Source organism: Felis catus, chromosome B3, assembly GCF_018350175.1.
Source record: "Felis catus isolate Fca126 chromosome B3, F.catus_Fca126_mat1.0, whole genome shotgun sequence".
NCBI classification, from domain to species: domain Eukaryota; kingdom Metazoa; phylum Chordata; class Mammalia; order Carnivora; family Felidae; genus Felis; species Felis catus.
The window spans coordinates 142,268,210-142,284,675 of NC_058373.1; the positions used below are offsets into that span (position 1 = coordinate 142,268,210).

The 16,466-nt window shown below is 53.8% G+C and overlaps 2 protein-coding genes across 8 annotated transcripts in view; one reads left to right on the forward strand and one right to left on the reverse strand.

Moving 5' to 3' along the window:
• Positions 1-14,066, reverse strand: part of DEGS2 (delta 4-desaturase, sphingolipid 2) — a 72,212-nt gene extending 58,146 nt beyond the window's left edge. For 2 of the 4 annotated variants that reach the window (XM_045060522.1, XM_045060523.1), the window contains exons 1-2: positions 9,111-9,794; positions 6,547-6,685 (exon numbers count right to left, since the gene is read on the reverse strand). Coding sequence is in view for 1 of the 4 variants with exons in the window: in XM_023256215.2 (XP_023111983.1) it covers positions 6,547-6,685; positions 13,288-13,296 (148 nt within the window). In the remaining 3 variants the exon portion in view is untranslated. Of the gene's footprint in view, positions 1-6,546; positions 6,686-9,110; positions 9,795-13,287 lie in introns of those variants that run through there. The other 2 variants (XM_023256215.2, XM_023256213.2) reach the window with 2 other exon arrangements.
• Positions 14,067-14,164: 98 nt separating this feature from the next.
• The window catches only part of YY1 (YY1 transcription factor), a 32,732-nt gene continuing 30,430 nt past the window's right edge, over positions 14,165-16,466 (forward strand). For all 4 annotated transcript variants that reach the window (XM_023256223.2, XR_006599982.1, XR_002743323.2 and 1 more), the window contains exon 1: positions 14,165-14,943. In XM_023256223.2, coding sequence (XP_023111991.1) covers positions 14,277-14,943 — 667 coding nt within the window. In that variant the 5' untranslated portion in view covers positions 14,165-14,276. The remainder of the gene's footprint in view (positions 14,944-16,466) is intronic.

Consider the following 16,466-nt stretch of genomic DNA (forward strand, 5'->3'; position numbering starts at 1 on the left):
GGTGCCCGTAGACGGCCTGGAGCGGCTCGAGAGCCAGCTGGCAGAGTAGCAGGGCCCAACAAAGGCTTCCGAGCACAGGTGACCACCATGGGGCCGGCTCAGGCCTAGCGGTGCTGGTCCGGCTGCCACATCAACCTGGTTGAGGGCAGAAAAGGCACTTTCGGTTCAGCATGGTGCACGGACACCCGGCCTGGGCATCTCAAGTGCTTGGACTACATCAGTTAGAGGGTCTCTTCTGACTCCAGTGCTGCCCCTTCCAGCAAGTCAGTGAGCTCTAACGGCACCTCCTTGCCCTGAAGAGGCTTGGGTGCAGGGCACCTGGCACATGGTCGCCCCGCGTGTCCTGAACCCCGGGGTCTCTGTGGGGCGGTGACCACCGGGAGCCCTGGGTTGCTGGCGAGCGGACTCATGGCTGTTTTGCCTTCTGTACAGTTGGCTGGGGAAACAGCCCGACAGCCCCACACAGCCTGGAGGTACAGGCAGGAGTGCGTAGGGCCGCCCTCTCCGGGCGTCGTGACCAGGCCCAGTGAGGGAAGGACGGGGGAAGCAGGTGCGAGTGCTTAAAAGCAGCTAACCCTGCACGGCCGTCAGGCTTTCAAGCCGGGAGAAAGCGTCCAGGTACTAATTTTCCCTTCCCGCAGAGAGGGAAACGTTACTATTGGCTAAGTGCTCAAGAGGTCTGATACAAAATGAGAAATGATGAGGAAAATTAGCACAAATTCAAAATAGATGATGTAGCTTCCCCAAGATTTTCTTCATTTGCTACTTTTCTCTGTCTTTTTTTTTTTTAATGTTTATTTTTGAAAGAGAGAGAGAGAGAGAGAGAGAGCGCAAGCAAGCAGGGAAAGGTGTAGAGAGAGAGGGAGACACAGAATTGGAAGCAGGCTCCAGGCTCTGAGCTGTCAGCACAGAGCCCAATGCGGGGCTCGATCACGACTTGAGCCAAAGTCAGTCACTTAACCAACTGAGCCACCCAGGTGCCCCTCGCTCTCTTTTAAGTAGGCGCCGCACCCAACGTGAGGCTTGAACTCACGACTCTGAGATTACGAGTCGCGTGCTCCACACACAGAGCCAGCCAGGCGTTCCTGCTACTTTCCCTCTGATTACAAAACTCATGCTTGTTTGTGTACCCATGTGCGCGGCAGCATTATTCACAGCTGAAGTGTGGAAGCAGTCCTGAGTGCCCATGGTGGCATGGACAAGGGTGTGTTGTGTCCACACGAGGCACTTACGGCTCAGCCTCAGGAAGGAAGGGAATTCTGACCCCTGCTCCAACACAGAGGACTCTGCAGGACGTTAAGTGAAATCGGAGGGTCACAAAAGGACGCTGCGCAATGTACTTACACACGTGAGGCACCAGAACGGTCAACTTCACAGAGGTGGAAAGTGCACGGTCAGCACCAGGGGTTGAAGGGACCGGGCAGGGGGCTTACTGTTCAACAGGAAGTTTCTATTTTGCAAGCTGATGAGCTCTGGAGATGATGAATTCACAGCAGTGTGAATGTGCTCGGTGCCCCTGAACTGTGCCCTTAAAAATGCCTAAGATGGTACATTTTCTGCTTTGTCTTTTATTGCAATAAAAAAAAAAAATCAGGAAAAAGATCCCTTATGTGAAAGCCACACACACGTAAACAAAACCACCGCCTAGAATCCCAGTTCCCAGAAGAAACCTGCACTGTTGTGACCTACGTACCTCCTCACTGTTTCTCTACCTTTCCCCACCCAAAGTTGGGATTATACAATATACTCAAATGTTCTACATTTTTGATGATTTTACCATAGCAGTTTTTCATATTATTAAAACTGTTTACAAAACTTAAAAGCCAGGGCGCCCGGGTGGCTCAGTTGGTTAAGTGTCAAACTCTTGATCTCAGCTCAGGTCATGATCTCACCGTTCGTGAGTTTGAGTCCTGCATCGGGCTCTGTACTGAAGGCACAAAGCCTGCTTGGGATTCTCTCTCCTTCTCTCTGCCTCTCACCCGCTTGTGCTCTCTCTCTCTCTCAAAACAAGTAAATAAGCATAAATAATATCCCATCAACCTACCAAGAGAAGATACACAAGAGCATACAGAAGAGCAGCACCCCCTTTGGTGTGCCAGCCCTCCATCCCACTCCTCCTGTTCCCAGAGGGAAATACTCACAGTCCGACCTGTGCCACCATGCCAAGAACAGACCTGTGCAATGGCTCACACAGGCCCCGCGGTACCAGTGGGTTCACAGGTCCATGGTGCTGGACCAACGACCCCAAATCCCTTAGTCCTTTCCTCACAGTCCTAAAATGGCTGCCACAGCCCTAGCCATCACACTGGTTTTGGGCAGGAAGAAGTAGGACTGTCTTCTCTTCAGGCTGTATCTTTTCATTAGGGAGGCAAAGCCACTTCAGCAATACACACTCTCCTGAAGATTTCATTGGCCAGTACTGCGTTACATTCTCTTTGATTCCTTCTCAGATCAGTCACTGGCTAAAGGAAATATGCTGGCCCTGGCTGTTTGCCCAATCGTGATTTGTCTGCTAAGCAAAGGTAGTTCCTCAGACCCTTCCCAGGGGATCGAATTTCTCCCTGGTACCTGCCATGAGAAAACTGGGGCTCTGCAAGAAGGAAGCACCAGGTGCTAAGAGTAGTCATCAGCCAGGCCACGGGGACGCCCAACACATTCTGCTCAACAAACGCATCCGCACACATGCATGTGACACAGTAATGCATTCACCTATTTCTCCTGGTTGTTTCTAGATTTATGAATGTGGAACCCCAGTTTGCAAGAGGACCCCTAACCCTAACCCCCCCCCCCCCCCCCCCCCCGAGAGCCAGCTGCTGGTACTGAGCTGGCAGGAGTAGGCTGGATGACAGCCAGGCTACCTCCCCACCTTGATGTTCCTGGGGCAGAAGTAGTTTATAGGACGGAGGTTTACACGTTACATTTTGTATACAAGTTGCTAAATTTGGATCCTATAAAAACAAGTTTGAATTTGGCCAGTTTGCAACCCTGAACGCTGCAAGAGACGAGTTTAGATAAACTCTGACATCATAAGCTCCCTGCTGGACAGGGCTACCTGCCTGGGTCGCACCCACAAGGGGACTGCTTCTTTTCTCTCAATGAGTAGGCTTTGCATGGAGAATTCAATGGTCTGGGGAGAAAGGGGATGAGCAGTGTCCAAGGGAAATCGCCACTTAATGGCTGTGACAGATGTGTGCAAGCAGGTCCTAAAACACCTCCGTCTGCAAACAGCATGGCTAACCTGCTAACCGTTGGATTGATACATCAATCAATAAGGCGCTTATTTCCACAGGAAATGGTCTTTTTATGTAGACTCTCTTTGCTGTGGTGGGTGTGATGGGATTTTACTGGCCAACACCATTCGCTTTAAAAGGGATGGATGACGGGCGCCTGGCTGGCTCAGTTGGTGGAGCGAGCGACTCTTGATCTTGGGGTCCTGAGTTTGAGACCCATGTTGGGTGTAGAGATTACTTAAATAGATAAAAACTCTAAAATAATAAATAAAATGTAAAAATAAAAGGGCTGGGGTGCCTGGGTGGCTCAGTCGGTGAAGCGTCCCACTTCAGCTCAGGTCATAATCTCGCGGTCCGTGAGTTCGAGCCCCGCGTCGAGCTCTGTGCTGACAGCTCAGAGCCTGGAGCCTGCTTCCGATTCTGTGTCTCCCTTGCTCTCTGCCCCTCCCCCACTCACATTCTGTCTCTCTCTCTCTCAAAAATGAATACATGTTAAAAAAATTTTTTTTAAAAATAAAAGGGCGGGAGGAGATTGTGTCAGCTTCCTTTCAGCAGGTCAAAATGAGATTATCTTCCCAAAGCACAGTCTACTTAAAGAATTTCCTTTTTGAATATGCCTTTGAAAAATAATTGGAAATACACATCACTTTCCTGTAGCTTGGAGCAAACAGGCTTTGCTTTCTTCACATTATAAACTAATTTCAAGACTGATGATTTTTCACCGTGTTTGACATGGATTTTCTAGAATGATGTCTCATTTCCAGACACTTGTTTATTTGCTTGCAAATGGGAACGTTCACCTCTGGCAAAAAATCTTACGGACAAGTAGGCTGGGTAAGCTAGAATTCAGAGTTCCCAGAGGGTTTGATTCCTTTAAGACGCCGACAACAGTTTAACCCGGCAAAGAAGCATTTTCCAACCTCCCAATCCCCATCAAAGTAAACAGCCCCTCACTTAACATTTAGGATGTTCCAGGCCCTGAGTGCTCAGAAGCACGGAGACCTGCGAAACTAAGAAGAAACATCCCTGCCTTCCAGAAGCTTCCAACCCAGGAACCGCCTACAGGTAGTTGGAAGACCGCTAGCTGGTCATCAGCTGGGAATATCACATGTATGGGGGACTGGAGACCAGCGAAGGGGTTATTTCTTTTTTTTTTTTTTTTTTTTTTCTTCAACGTTTTTTATTTATTTTTGGGACAGAGAGAGACAGAGCATGAATGGGGGAGGGGCAGAGAGGGAGGGAGACACAGAATCGGAAACAGGCTCCAGGCTCTGAGCCATCAGCCCAGAGCCCGACGTGGGGCTCAAATTCACGGACCGCGAGATTGTGACCTGGCTGAAGTCGGGCGCTTAACCGACTGCGCCACCCAGGCGCCCCTCGAAGGGGTTATTTCTAACCGGAGGATCTGGGGCCTGCCGTGAGGCAGGATCCGAACCGAGTGGACCCTGGTGGACGTGAGGAAGGCATTCCTTAACGGACGGAGCCAAGGCAGGGAAGCAAGACAACTTTTGTGAGGCTGGGTGTTGGGGGAGGGGGTCGAGGTAGAGCAAGACAGCGCAGGGAAAGCCGTAACGATGAGGGAATTTACTAAGCACCTACTATAGCCAGGAGCACTGTATATATTATTACAATCTGCCATTCCGACAACCGTGAACATCAACATTCCTATTTTACAGATAAAGAAACTGACCCAGAGAGGTTAAGAAACTCATCGAAGATCTCTTAGTTAATTCATCCACGGTGCGACAAATATTCAAATCCAGGTCTGTTATTTATTTGTTTTTTTTGCTACACCAGGTTTCCTTGAAACCCAGCGAAGGACCCTGGGCTTCGTTCCACGTGCAGCAGGGAGGAGGACAAGGCAACCACACCACTGGGTAGTCCTGCTCAGACAGGCCCCCCGTGGGTCCTGTACTGGGCTGGCCCTGTTCCTCTGGGAGCAAGAGGCAAACCAGACACTGTCCTTGCCCTTAAGGAATGTGTGACTTTGTGAGAAAAGCAGACCGGGTAAGAGCCACGTTCATTACAGTGAGAACAATGGTAACTGTGCCTATGGAGATACCCTTCCAAGGAAAGCTTCCCGGAGAGATCACCTGAGCAGTTCTGGAAGATGAGTAAAGTTGAAGGAGGCGGGAAAGGCCGTTTTAGGCACAGGGAAATGAACAGGGTCTGCAGGCGGCACGAAGGTGAGTAAACGAGGCGGAAAGGTTCGAAACGCCTCGCGGAGGAGCCGGCCGTCCCGAGGCGCCCGGAGCCCCAGAGGTTTGAAGCGGGGAGCGATGTGGTCCCCTCTGCACGTTAGAAAAATTCAGGGGACCCCTGGCGCAGGAGGACCGGTGGCAGGCGCAGCAGCGGGCTGGCCAAAGGGCAGGTGACAGGGAGCCAGAGCCTCCGTGAGGACAGTAGGAGCGGGAATGGAGAAAAGCGGGCTTTAAAAAATATTTTGGAAGTAAACTCATTAGGAGTTGGTGGCTACACACGGGGGATGAGGGAGCGAGGAGTCCAGGGTGAATTCCCAAGTTCACTGCAAGTGAGTGCGGTGGTGAGGGAAGCCGCTGGAAGAGCAGGGCTGGCGCGGACGGAGAGGTGGTTAGGCGGGCGGTGCGTCCAGGGTGCCGCGGGACAGTGCATGGGGCCATCTGGGACAGCGGGGTGAACAGAATAGAGACGGAAGCTAAGAGCGGTCAGCACGCAGGTGGCTGTTGGGGCCACACGTGGGGACCCGATGACCCAGCAGAGCACGCGGAACACGGAGAGTGGCAAGAGGAGAAGTGAGAAGGGGAGACGGAGCTGAGCGGTGCAGACAGCCGAGGTGACAAGTCCAGGGACAGAGTAGCGGCCGGTGTCGGGTGCAAGAGAAGGCGAGGAAGCAGGTCAGAAAGCCTCCGCCTGTGTGGCCAGTGATGGAATGTCTGGTAGACCGCCGGGAGACACAGGGCCTGGGGTGGCACAGACGGGCTTGGGACGCTTAGCTGGGAACAGGAGACAGACTACGGCTACAGAGACACAGGGTCAAGACAGGGGCTTGCTTTTAAAGACCAGGAGAGGGCGCCTGGGTGGCTCAGTCAGTTAAGCGTCCGACTTCGGCTCAGGTCATCATCTCGCGGTTTGTGAGTTCGAGCCCCGTGTGGGGCTCTGTGCTGACAGCTCAGAGCCTGGAGCCTGTTTTGGATTCTGTGTCTCCCTCTCTCTCTCTGCCCCTCCCCCTCTCATGCTCTGTCTTTCTCGGTCTCAAAAATAAATAAAACATTAAAAAAAATTTTTAAACAACATAGCTGACGCCGGAGACCGTAAGTTACGGCAGAAGTCTACATACATGAGTGGTGTCTCCTGCAGTGGGTCCCAGGATTCCAGAAGCGCAGAGACAGAGGTGGGTTGATCCAAGGGTGAAGTTTTATCAGACAGAAGCAGGACGGGATGCTGAAGACGCTTGTGATTAACCATGGGTTTCTAGTCTGGGAAAGAAAGGAGGGGTGAGAACACTAAATAAAGGTCTGAGGCTGAAGCAGAGGGTCAATGGGATGGAAGGTATGAGTCGGAAGGGGCAGGGTATCGGGGGTTTAAGACTCCGGATGTGCTGCTGCTCTCAGGAATGACAAGGACCGGGATATGGCAGCTGAAGAGGGGAAATGAGATAATGGAATTGCAGAGGCCAAAATACAGACCTGAGGGCTGTCAGAGGGCTGACTCAAGTCACCTAAGAGCTGGTATGGCTCAGGTGTGAGAGGAAGCCCCAGGTCTTCAAAAAATACAAGAGCAGGTGAGACGATGCCAGAGTAGCATCTGAAGTGGCACCAGCCTCACACTGGGTCGCGGCTAGCACTGCCTTTGGAAGGATTTGGTCAAAACATCCCTAGGAAAAGACGCACCCAACCCACGACTGCATTCCCACCACGATGACGATGCCATTTAAGCAGAATGGTGCAAGGAGACTCCCAACCCATTCCTCGGGGAGTAACAGGATGGCACAGTTTAGATATGATGGTCCTTCCTCCCTACCCCCATCCTTCAAATCCCAAGTTCAAAATTGTACGTGACCTAAGCAGGGAAAGAACCGTGCGCCAGGGTGTGCCAAGGAAGTCAGATGGCAACTCAGCACCAGAACGTGGCTCATGGGAACACAGAGGAGAGATCAACAGCCTTTCTCCTTCCTGACTCCCACCTCTAGGCTGCTGTTCCTGTGGCGGGGGCTGAGCCCCACCATGACAACGCCTGTGCCAAGTCTCCTTGGGTCCACCCTCTCCAGCCAGAGCACCTGTGTCACAAGAAAAGTGAACGAGACACCAGCAGTCCGCAGTAGAGACATGTCCAAAGGGAGCTCCGATGTTGAAAAATTGAGTTTTTTTAAATGTTTATTTATTTTTCAGAGAGAGAGAGAGAGAGACAGAGACAGAGAATGAGTGGGGAAGGTGCAGAGAGAGGGGGACAGAGGATCTGAAGCAGGCTCTGCATTGACATCACGGGGCCTGACGTGGGGCTTGAACTCACGAACTGCGAGACCATGACCTGAGCCCAAGTCAGACGCTTAACTGAGCCCCCCAGGCGCCCCAAGACTGGTTCTGATCGACATGGGAAACACAAAAGCAAGTTGTTTATTCTACTTTTAATAGACAGCAATCCACCTAGCTCAGAGAGATTAAATCCTTACCTCTGATATGGCAAATCTACCTGGCTAGTAAATGAATTTTCATTTGCTCTAAGAAACCAAGTGAGTGTTGGATCCCATCTATAATCATTAGTTGCAAAACCAGCAGCGCCCGAATGCACAGCACAGGCGCAGAGGCTGAGACGTGAGGGTCAGGAACCAGCTCACCCAGGAAGAGAAGCGTGGGAAGAAAACATAACTGGTCCTGAGGCGTACAAGCACCCTACATACCAAAAGAGCCCAAAAGTTGGGCATTTTCCTTACCATTACTGTGCACGCCCATAACGCCTGAAGACTGGCATTGTTAGGCCCATTTTACAGCAGAGGAAATGAAAGGTGTCGAGGTTACAAGCCTCTTCTAATGTTACACGATTGATAAACTGCGCCACTGGGACCTGACCCCAAGCTTGTGGTGACTCCGGTCTGCTCTTCCCACTGATCAGCTTTGCAGCTGCTCTGTGTCGCAAGGTCTGGAGTTCCAAAACCATTTCCACTATTAACCCCCAAGTTCGGGTGTGAATTTTGAAGAAGGAATGGCTGATACAAGACAACAGTAGGACATGATGTTAGTAACCAAGTACGAGTGAGAAAACCTCGGCCAACCCCAGAAGCAGTTTCAGTGGATTAATCTGTTAATTTGATGAATTTCCAAGGCTAACAATGAGGGTTATGGGCTTGCCCCATTATTTACACATTTATCACCCGATTTATCTACTGCTGTTTCACATAGAAATTCACATAAAACAGAGGCCCCTGGGTGGCTCAGTCGGTTAAGTGTCCGACTTCGGCTCAGGTCATGATCTCACGGTTCGGGAGTTCGAGCCCCTCGACGGGCTCTGTGCTGACAGCTCGGAGCCTTCAGTCTACTTGATTCTCTCTGCCCCTCCCCCACTGCTCTAAGTTTTTTTTTTTTTTTTTTTTTTTTTTTTTAAAGAAACTAACATAAAAGAATGAGGTGTGCGGCCAAACACTGGGTCAGGCACTTTCTGGTCCCTTCAGCCTCAGTCCCAGCTGAGCTGTCCCTTACTCAGGAAGGCCTTTACCTGACAGCATCCCCCACCTCTCCTCTTCTTCCTAGCACTTCGCACAACCCGAATCCTGCCAAGTATCTGTGAACCACCCGTTTGGGACCTATCCTCTCCGACCCTGCAGGTTCCCCGAAGACAAGTGTGTGATCCTCGCTCACAGCTGTGTCCTCCAGGCACTTGGCAAGGAGAATGACCAGCCAGACTCACCTGAACTCCCCGGGCCACTCCTCTTTACAGCGAAAATCCATCCGAGAGGCTGGATTCCAAACCCCCACCCCGTCTGCAAGGCCAAGCTAACTCCTTAGTGCTCGTAAGCTGTTCTGTTCCACTGCATTAACCCGCCCCACACATGCAAATACAGTCCAGCGTGGCTAGAAAAGTCACAGGGGCTGAAAAGAGAAACATCCGCTCACTCTGTTCAGGTGCACACGCTGCGTCTGCCTGGCTGGGCAGGTGGGAGCAGCCAATGTCAGTGCAAAAGTGGATCTAGCGTCTCTTCGGGAGGCTATCGACCAGCAAAGTAGAGAACTAGGTTCGTGTGTTACCGAAGACCTCCACTTTCCTTAGTGTTATGGGTAGTAACCGGATCCATGTACTGAAAGAACCCGCTTGGCCTCAGATAATTTGACTCAGGTCTTATAAAAGGACGTGAAATAGTACATAAATGTCAGCTTAATAGAGGTCTCGTCAGGGCACCTTACCACAACTTAAGCTCCAAATCTAACATAGACATTGATGGAGTGGGGAGTATGCTTTTCGTGGCCCAGATTTCATAGATCCCACAACCGAGAACTATAGTTTAGATGATTAAGACAGCAAATGCATGCCTATAGTGTTTCATTTGACTTGTATTTGTCTTTTTAAAGTTTGAGACAGAGAGAGAGAGAGAGAGAGAGAGAGAGAGCGCGCGAGAGAGAGCGAGCAGGGGAGGGACAGAGAGAGGGAGACACAGAATCCAAAGCAGGCTTCAGGCTCTGAGCTGTCAGCACAGAGCCCGATGCGGGGCTCAAACTCACAAGCTGTGAGATCACCATCTGAAGCTTAGAAGCTTAAACAACTGAGCCACCCAGGCGTCCCTCATTTGACTTGTATTGATACAAAGTTAGCATAACTTAGATGCACCAACGTGAAATGTCAACCTGATTTTCCCAAGTATTTTATTGGAAACTCGGCCTGAGGGGCACCTGGGTGGCTCAATTAAACATCCAACTTGTGTTTTCAGCTCACGATCTCAGTTTGTGAGATGGAGCCCCAAGTTGGGCTCTGTGCTGACGGCTCAGAGCGTGGAGCCTGCTTCAGATTCTGTGTCTCCCTCTCTCTCTGCCCCTCCCCTGCTCATGCTCTGTCTCTCTCTCTCAAAAATAAACATTAAAAAAAAAAAAAAAAAAAGGACACTCGGCCTGGACCTAAATTGGAATTCAACCCCTGCAAACTTGGAAGCTTTGCAGTCTAACAAAAGCAGGGGACGCTCGCTCTACATGCAGCCCCGTGGCTACCTTGCAATGTGTCTTTGTGACCTCAACCAGTTCCTTCCTCAGCTGCTTTCCCTGTCCGTTAAAAACCAAAAATGTCCACGGCTCTAACATTCTCCTTTCTGCAGCTGATGCAGACCACTAACTGCCTGCTGACTGGAGGTAACTTCAAAAGGACTCGATGTTTAGAATTAACCAAAAGGAATTTCACAAGGAAGGTACCTCAGTATGTGGAAAGGGAAATTATTTAGCGCCATGAGTTTATCACCTGAACCATTCCCAATCGGTCACAGATGGACATATGGCAGGGCACCTGGGTGGCTCAGTCGGTTAAGCAACCAACTTCAGCTCAGTTCATGATCTCACAGTCCGTGAGTTCAAGCCCCGCATCAGGCTCTGTGCTGACAGCTCAGAGCCTGGAGCCTGCTTCAGATTCTGTGTCTCTCTCTCTCTCCTGCTCATGCTGTCTCAAAAAAATAAAATAAAATAAAAACATTAAAAAAGAAATAAAAAAATGGACACATGGCAGAATGAAACTGAACAGCTAGCCTTATAATCCATAAGACCCTGTCTGAAAACAGGAGAGATACCAACATTTTTTAATGCACATCCTTTACCTCCCCCCACCCCACTCTGCTCACTCCTAACATTTGCCCCCTCCACACGTCTCCCTAAACCACAGGCTCTTAAAATGGAGTTTGAGCATTTAATGGAGCTTTCAGGAAAGAAACCATTAGGAAGATGAAGGCAGGTGACTTTAAGAGTTGTGGCTAACAGTCCACATCTCTGTCCTGCTTCTGTCCTGATCAGGTGGCCAAAGGACACATTCCTTGCAAGATATTTGTCACCACATCTCCTCAACCATTAGTGAGCTCTGACTTCTCGAGCTCCTGGAAAAGTCTGCATGACTCAGGATTCTTCCAACATTCTAGTTTTTTCCACAGTTGTTTCCATTCATTTCTGCAGTAGACTGGAAGTCTTGGGTGAAGTTGGAGCTTTTGAGACCCTTGAAACAGTCCAGCACTATCATACAGAACTCCTGTCATGTCGCCTTCATTTTTTGATGAGCCAAAAAGCAAACAATCATTCCATGTATAAAAGAAGGAGCTAGAGACAGACACAGCCATAACCTTTGCCCTCACAGCTGGAAAGGGAAAAGCACCCAAGATCTGCGTTAAGAGAAATACCAGCTTAATTTAGTAACACTAATCATTTGGCTTCTTGCTAAAACAAAGGGACTCTAGAACATTCAGAGGGAATGCTCATTGGCTCAATTCACTCTGCCCAAACAGAAGAGAAAAAGCAGTAAAATTACCCAAACTTTCAGAGCCATGGTTCTGAAATGGCAATTTAACCTGTCCTTTTAAATTGATATTCACCTTTTGCAGCAAGTGCGAGGTTAGTGCCCATACAGCGCAGGGTCTTTGCACATCTTGTCGTAAGATCCTTCACAGCTAAAGTGCTGAAAGCAAGAATACCTCCCACCACAGAAAACTCCAGGCCTATGTTAAACGGGTCACCTGCTCTGGGGCAAATTTTAAAAGCTACTCGTGGAGCAGGTGTGAGGATAGCACTTAGGGACATCTTAATGCTGTGTTGCACCTGCCATCCTTCCCAAGTTTTAAGCCCTTTTCAGTTTTCTCCCCTTGATGGTGAACGTCTACAGATCTAGGATTTAGAAGCTAAGCAGGTACTTCCCCCATTTCTGGTGTTTCTAGAGGGAAGTATCAACTACTTACAAAAACATTTTCTTGTCAATTACTAGAGAGTGGGGAAAGTGAAATTAAGCCACATACAAAATTCTCCCACAACTGGTTTTCGCTTGTGAAATATTTATGCACAATTTATAAGCTACGAAGCCAGAAATGACTTATTTCAACAGATCTTACTTTGCCAAACTGTGTGGGTGCAGAACTCCAAGGGGAATTACTCAGGTTTTGAAACTCAGATGCAAAGAGAAAATGATCTCATTTTTCACTCTTTATGCTGAAATTCTCAAAAGTCAAGTCGAATGGCATTTAGATATTAAATCAAGTCACTTGTTAATCAGAATGAATCAACTTTTCTCTAATATGTTATCAAAGACACCTGCTGGTTTTAACAAGTTGGACCTAAGAACTGATGGATCAGTCCAGAACAATGATGGGCTTCAACTGCAGGAACACTATTCCAGGAATAAGCGTGGAGAACGTACGCATTCAATGAATTTGCACGGCATTAAACTGGGCAAACAAAGACACGCCTTCCCAGATTCTCTGAAAAAATCAGGGAGTCTGTATTTTTATTGCTTTAAACCAACTGTCAGGTCGACCAAAAGGATGAGTAAGGGTAAAATGACCTCGCTGCACCAGCCATTCAGGAAGGCTGAACTTGCCGTTATTTCGTGCCAGGAAAAATCCAGGCTCTGTTGCACGAAGAATGGAGAAACGGGGGAGCTTTAAAGGATGAGACGAATGCAAAGCCTGGTGGGCAAAGGGAGGAGTGTCTATGAAAGTGAGAAATAGGTGAAGACGGTGGTCAAGGAAAACACTGATTGGCTGGAGAGCGAAGAAAGGGAAGCTCAGAAGGAAATTCTAGAAAGCCACAAGGAGCCGAGCGACACGACGAGCGGCGGGGGCCCCCGTGGTTCCAAGCTCTACAGCGAAGCGGGCACCCAACGGCCCCGTCTCAGGTTTCCGCGGGTCACAAAAGGATAACGGACATCCTCCCAACGGTGGACCTGGGGGCTCCGCGCGCCGCTTCCGCCCGGCCGCCCCGCCCCGGCCGTCCGGCGTGGCCCACCTGCGCTCGGCACCCCGGGCCCCGCGCCTCGCGGGGAAGGGCGCTCGCGGCGAGATGCGGGCCCGCGGAGGCCCACGGCCATTCTCCTCTGCGGCCCGCCCGCCTTTGTTCGCCTGGCCCTGCACACTCACCGCCGCCATCGCCCGCCCGGAGCCAGGCGCCGAGAGCAAACGCCACCCGACGCGAAAAAGGAGGCACAGGCGTTTCTCGTCAAAGCAGACTTTATTGGGCGCCGGGGCCGCCCCGCGCGCGCCGCCCGCTCCCCCGCGCGTCCTCCGGGCCGCTGGCCTGCCTAGACCCCGCGTGCGGCCGACCCCGCCCTCTCCCGCAGGCCCCCTCCCCCGCGGCGCCGGGGACCGCGCACCGCTCACCGGCTCCCGAGGCGGCGGCTGCAGCGGCGACGCCCCGCTCCCGAGTGCGGCCCGGGCCCGGGGCGGCGGGTCTCGCTGCTGTTGCACCGCGGAGGGCGGGAGCCGCGCGACTCTCGGCGGCGGGCGGTGGCGGCGCGCTGACGTCACGCGCCGCGGCCATCCGGCGCGCGCGGGGGCCGCCCCGTCGACCCCAATCCGGGAGGAGCCCGGGTGAGTGGGCGGGGCCACGACGGCGAACGGGCAGATCGATTGGCAGAGGGGGAGGAGCGAGAGGGCCAGTGGGCGAGTGGGAGCGAGGCGGGGCGGGCCGAGGCCAGCGCGGAAGTCTCGCGAGGCCGAGCCCGAGCGGAGTGTGGCGGCGGCGGCGGCGGCGAGATCTGGGCTCGGGGTGAGGAGTTGGTATTTGTGTGGAAGGAGGCGGAGGCGCAGGAGGAAGGGGGAAGCGGAGCGCCGGCCCGGAGGGCGGGAGGAGGCGCGGCCAGAGCGGGCGGCCGAGGCGCGGCGAGGCGGGGCGCCGGGGCGAGCAGCGGCCGAGCGAGCGCGGGGCGCACCGAGGCGAGGAGGCGGGGAAGCCCGCCGCCGCCGCCGCCGCGCCCGCCCCTTCCCCCCGCCGCCCGCCCCCTCTCCCCCCGCCCGCCCGCCGCCTTCCTCCCTCTGCCTTCCTTCCCCACGGCCGGCCGCCTCCTCGCCCGCCCGCCCGTAGCCCCGGAGCGGAGGCCGCCGCGGCCGTGGCGGCGGAGCCCTCAGCCATGGCCTCGGGCGACACCCTCTACATCGCCACGGACGGCTCGGAGATGCCGGCCGAGATCGTGGAGCTGCACGAGATTGAGGTGGAGACCATCCCGGTGGAGACCATCGAGACCACGGTGGTGGGCGAGGAGGAAGAGGAGGACGACGACGACGAGGACGGCGGTGGCGGCGACCACGGCGGCGGGGGCGGCCACGGGCACGCGGGCCACCACCACCACCACCACCACCACCACCCGCCCATGATCGCGCTGCAGCCGCTCGTCACCGACGACCCGACCCAGGTGCACCACCACCAGGAGGTGATCCTGGTGCAGACGCGCGAGGAGGTGGTGGGCGGCGACGACTCGGACGGGCTGCGCGCCGAGGACGGCTTCGAGGACCAGATCCTCATCCCGGTGCCCGCGCCGGCCGGCGGCGACGACGACTACATCGAGCAGACGCTGGTCACCGTGGCGGCGGCCGGCAAGAGCGGCGGCGGCGGCTCGTCGTCGTCGGGCGGCGGCCGCGTCAAGAAGGGCGGCGGCAAGAAGAGCGGCAAGAAGGGCTACCTCGGCGGCGGGGCCGGGGCGGCGGGCGGCGCGGACGCGGGCAACAAGAAGTGGGAGCAGAAGCAGGTGCAGATCAAGACCCTGGAGGGCGAATTCTCGGTCACCATGTGGTCCTCAGGTGAGCGCCGGCGCGCGCCGGCCCCCGGGATGTTTTTGTTTTGAAGGGAAGCCATGTTTTATGTGTGTGATGGGCGCCGCCATCTTCTTCGCAGGGCAAGTATGGCGGCCCCAAAAGATGGCGGGCCGCGGCGGGGGCGGCGGGCCGGCGGGCCGGCGGGCCGAAGATGGCGGCGGGAGGCGCGGCGCCGCCCGCTAGGCCGCAATGGCGTAGTTTCCCCGGGCGGGGCGGCCGCGCGGCGCGGGGCGGGGCGGCGCGGCGGGGCGGGGCGCGCTGGGGCCAACGGACGGCCGCCGGCCCGTTGTCCGCCGCCCCCGCCCGGCTGGCTCCCCCGCGAGGCCTGGGGGTGGGGGTGGGGGGCGCGGGGCGGGCCTCGGCCGGGTTGCGCGGAGCTCGCGCCCGGCCGGGCCGCCCGCCGTCGCCTTTCCCCCGCCTTCCTCTGGGGGGCGTCTCGGCCCCGCCCCGCCCCGCTCCCCTTCCCTCCCCTCCCCTCCCCTTCCCCTTCCCTGGACCCTCAGCTGCTCCCGAGAGGCGCCTTCCGCTCCCACGCCCGGCGCGCAGGCCGGACTCTGCCCGCGGCTGCGCTCCCCGTGCTCCCCGCGCTCGCCTCGGTGGGGCGGGACTTGGGCGGCACGTAGGGCTCGCGTGTGCAGGCTCCGCGCCGCCGGGGCCTGTCACCGCGCTGCCGGCGAGGTCCTCGCTTCCCTCCCCCGCCCCCCGCAGCACGTCGGGGCGAGGGTCCGCGAGGTTTTGTAGATTGCTCTTAACCCTTTCCGTTTGGGGAAGTTTCAGTTTGTCAAGGGTTCGGCGCGTTGCAAATAGGTCGGTTATCTACGCGACTGGGACGTTTGTCACTAAATAAAGTCGAGTACTTTAAGTCTTTGCACGAATTTTAGTTGACAGAAGGCCATCTACTTTCTTTCCCCGTGAAGAGATTCTACAAAGCCAAAGAAAATATCTAGAGCAAAAGGGACTTACTGCGTGTTGATTTTTTTTTTTTTTTAACTTTATAACCATGGAAAAGCTGGCTTTTTTTCCTGTGGGTGTCTTGTTCTTTTTTTCACATGCTATTTAGTTAAATTGCCGGGATAGTAAGTACACTGAGAATGATCCTGCCATGGCTAGTTAATTTTCTATTTGTGAAGATCGTCACACGTAGTACAAGTTTGTGTTGTAGAATCCTTCTCCCAGGATTACTTTACCGCTGTCTCATAAATTCTCAGAATTGGACGCAGCCTCCAAGCGCGATGACCCTTGAGTATTAAAAGATCGTTAACAATTGAGAGGAACAAATGAAGCGCGAGGTGAAAAGGCCGGTAGGGAAGGCTGGTCTGGTTGTAGCTCCTGCAAGCCCCGAGACGAGCTAACTAACCTCGGACGGATCTGGGACTCAGAGGACCGAGCAAAGGGATCCGAGTTGCTGCCAGAATTCGATAGCAGGTATTAATAGGCGCTGCTGTTCTGGATTTCAGAGTGCCTTGTGGAGGTCTTAGGAGTTTGAGTTTAGTCGGAGGTGCGTGTTT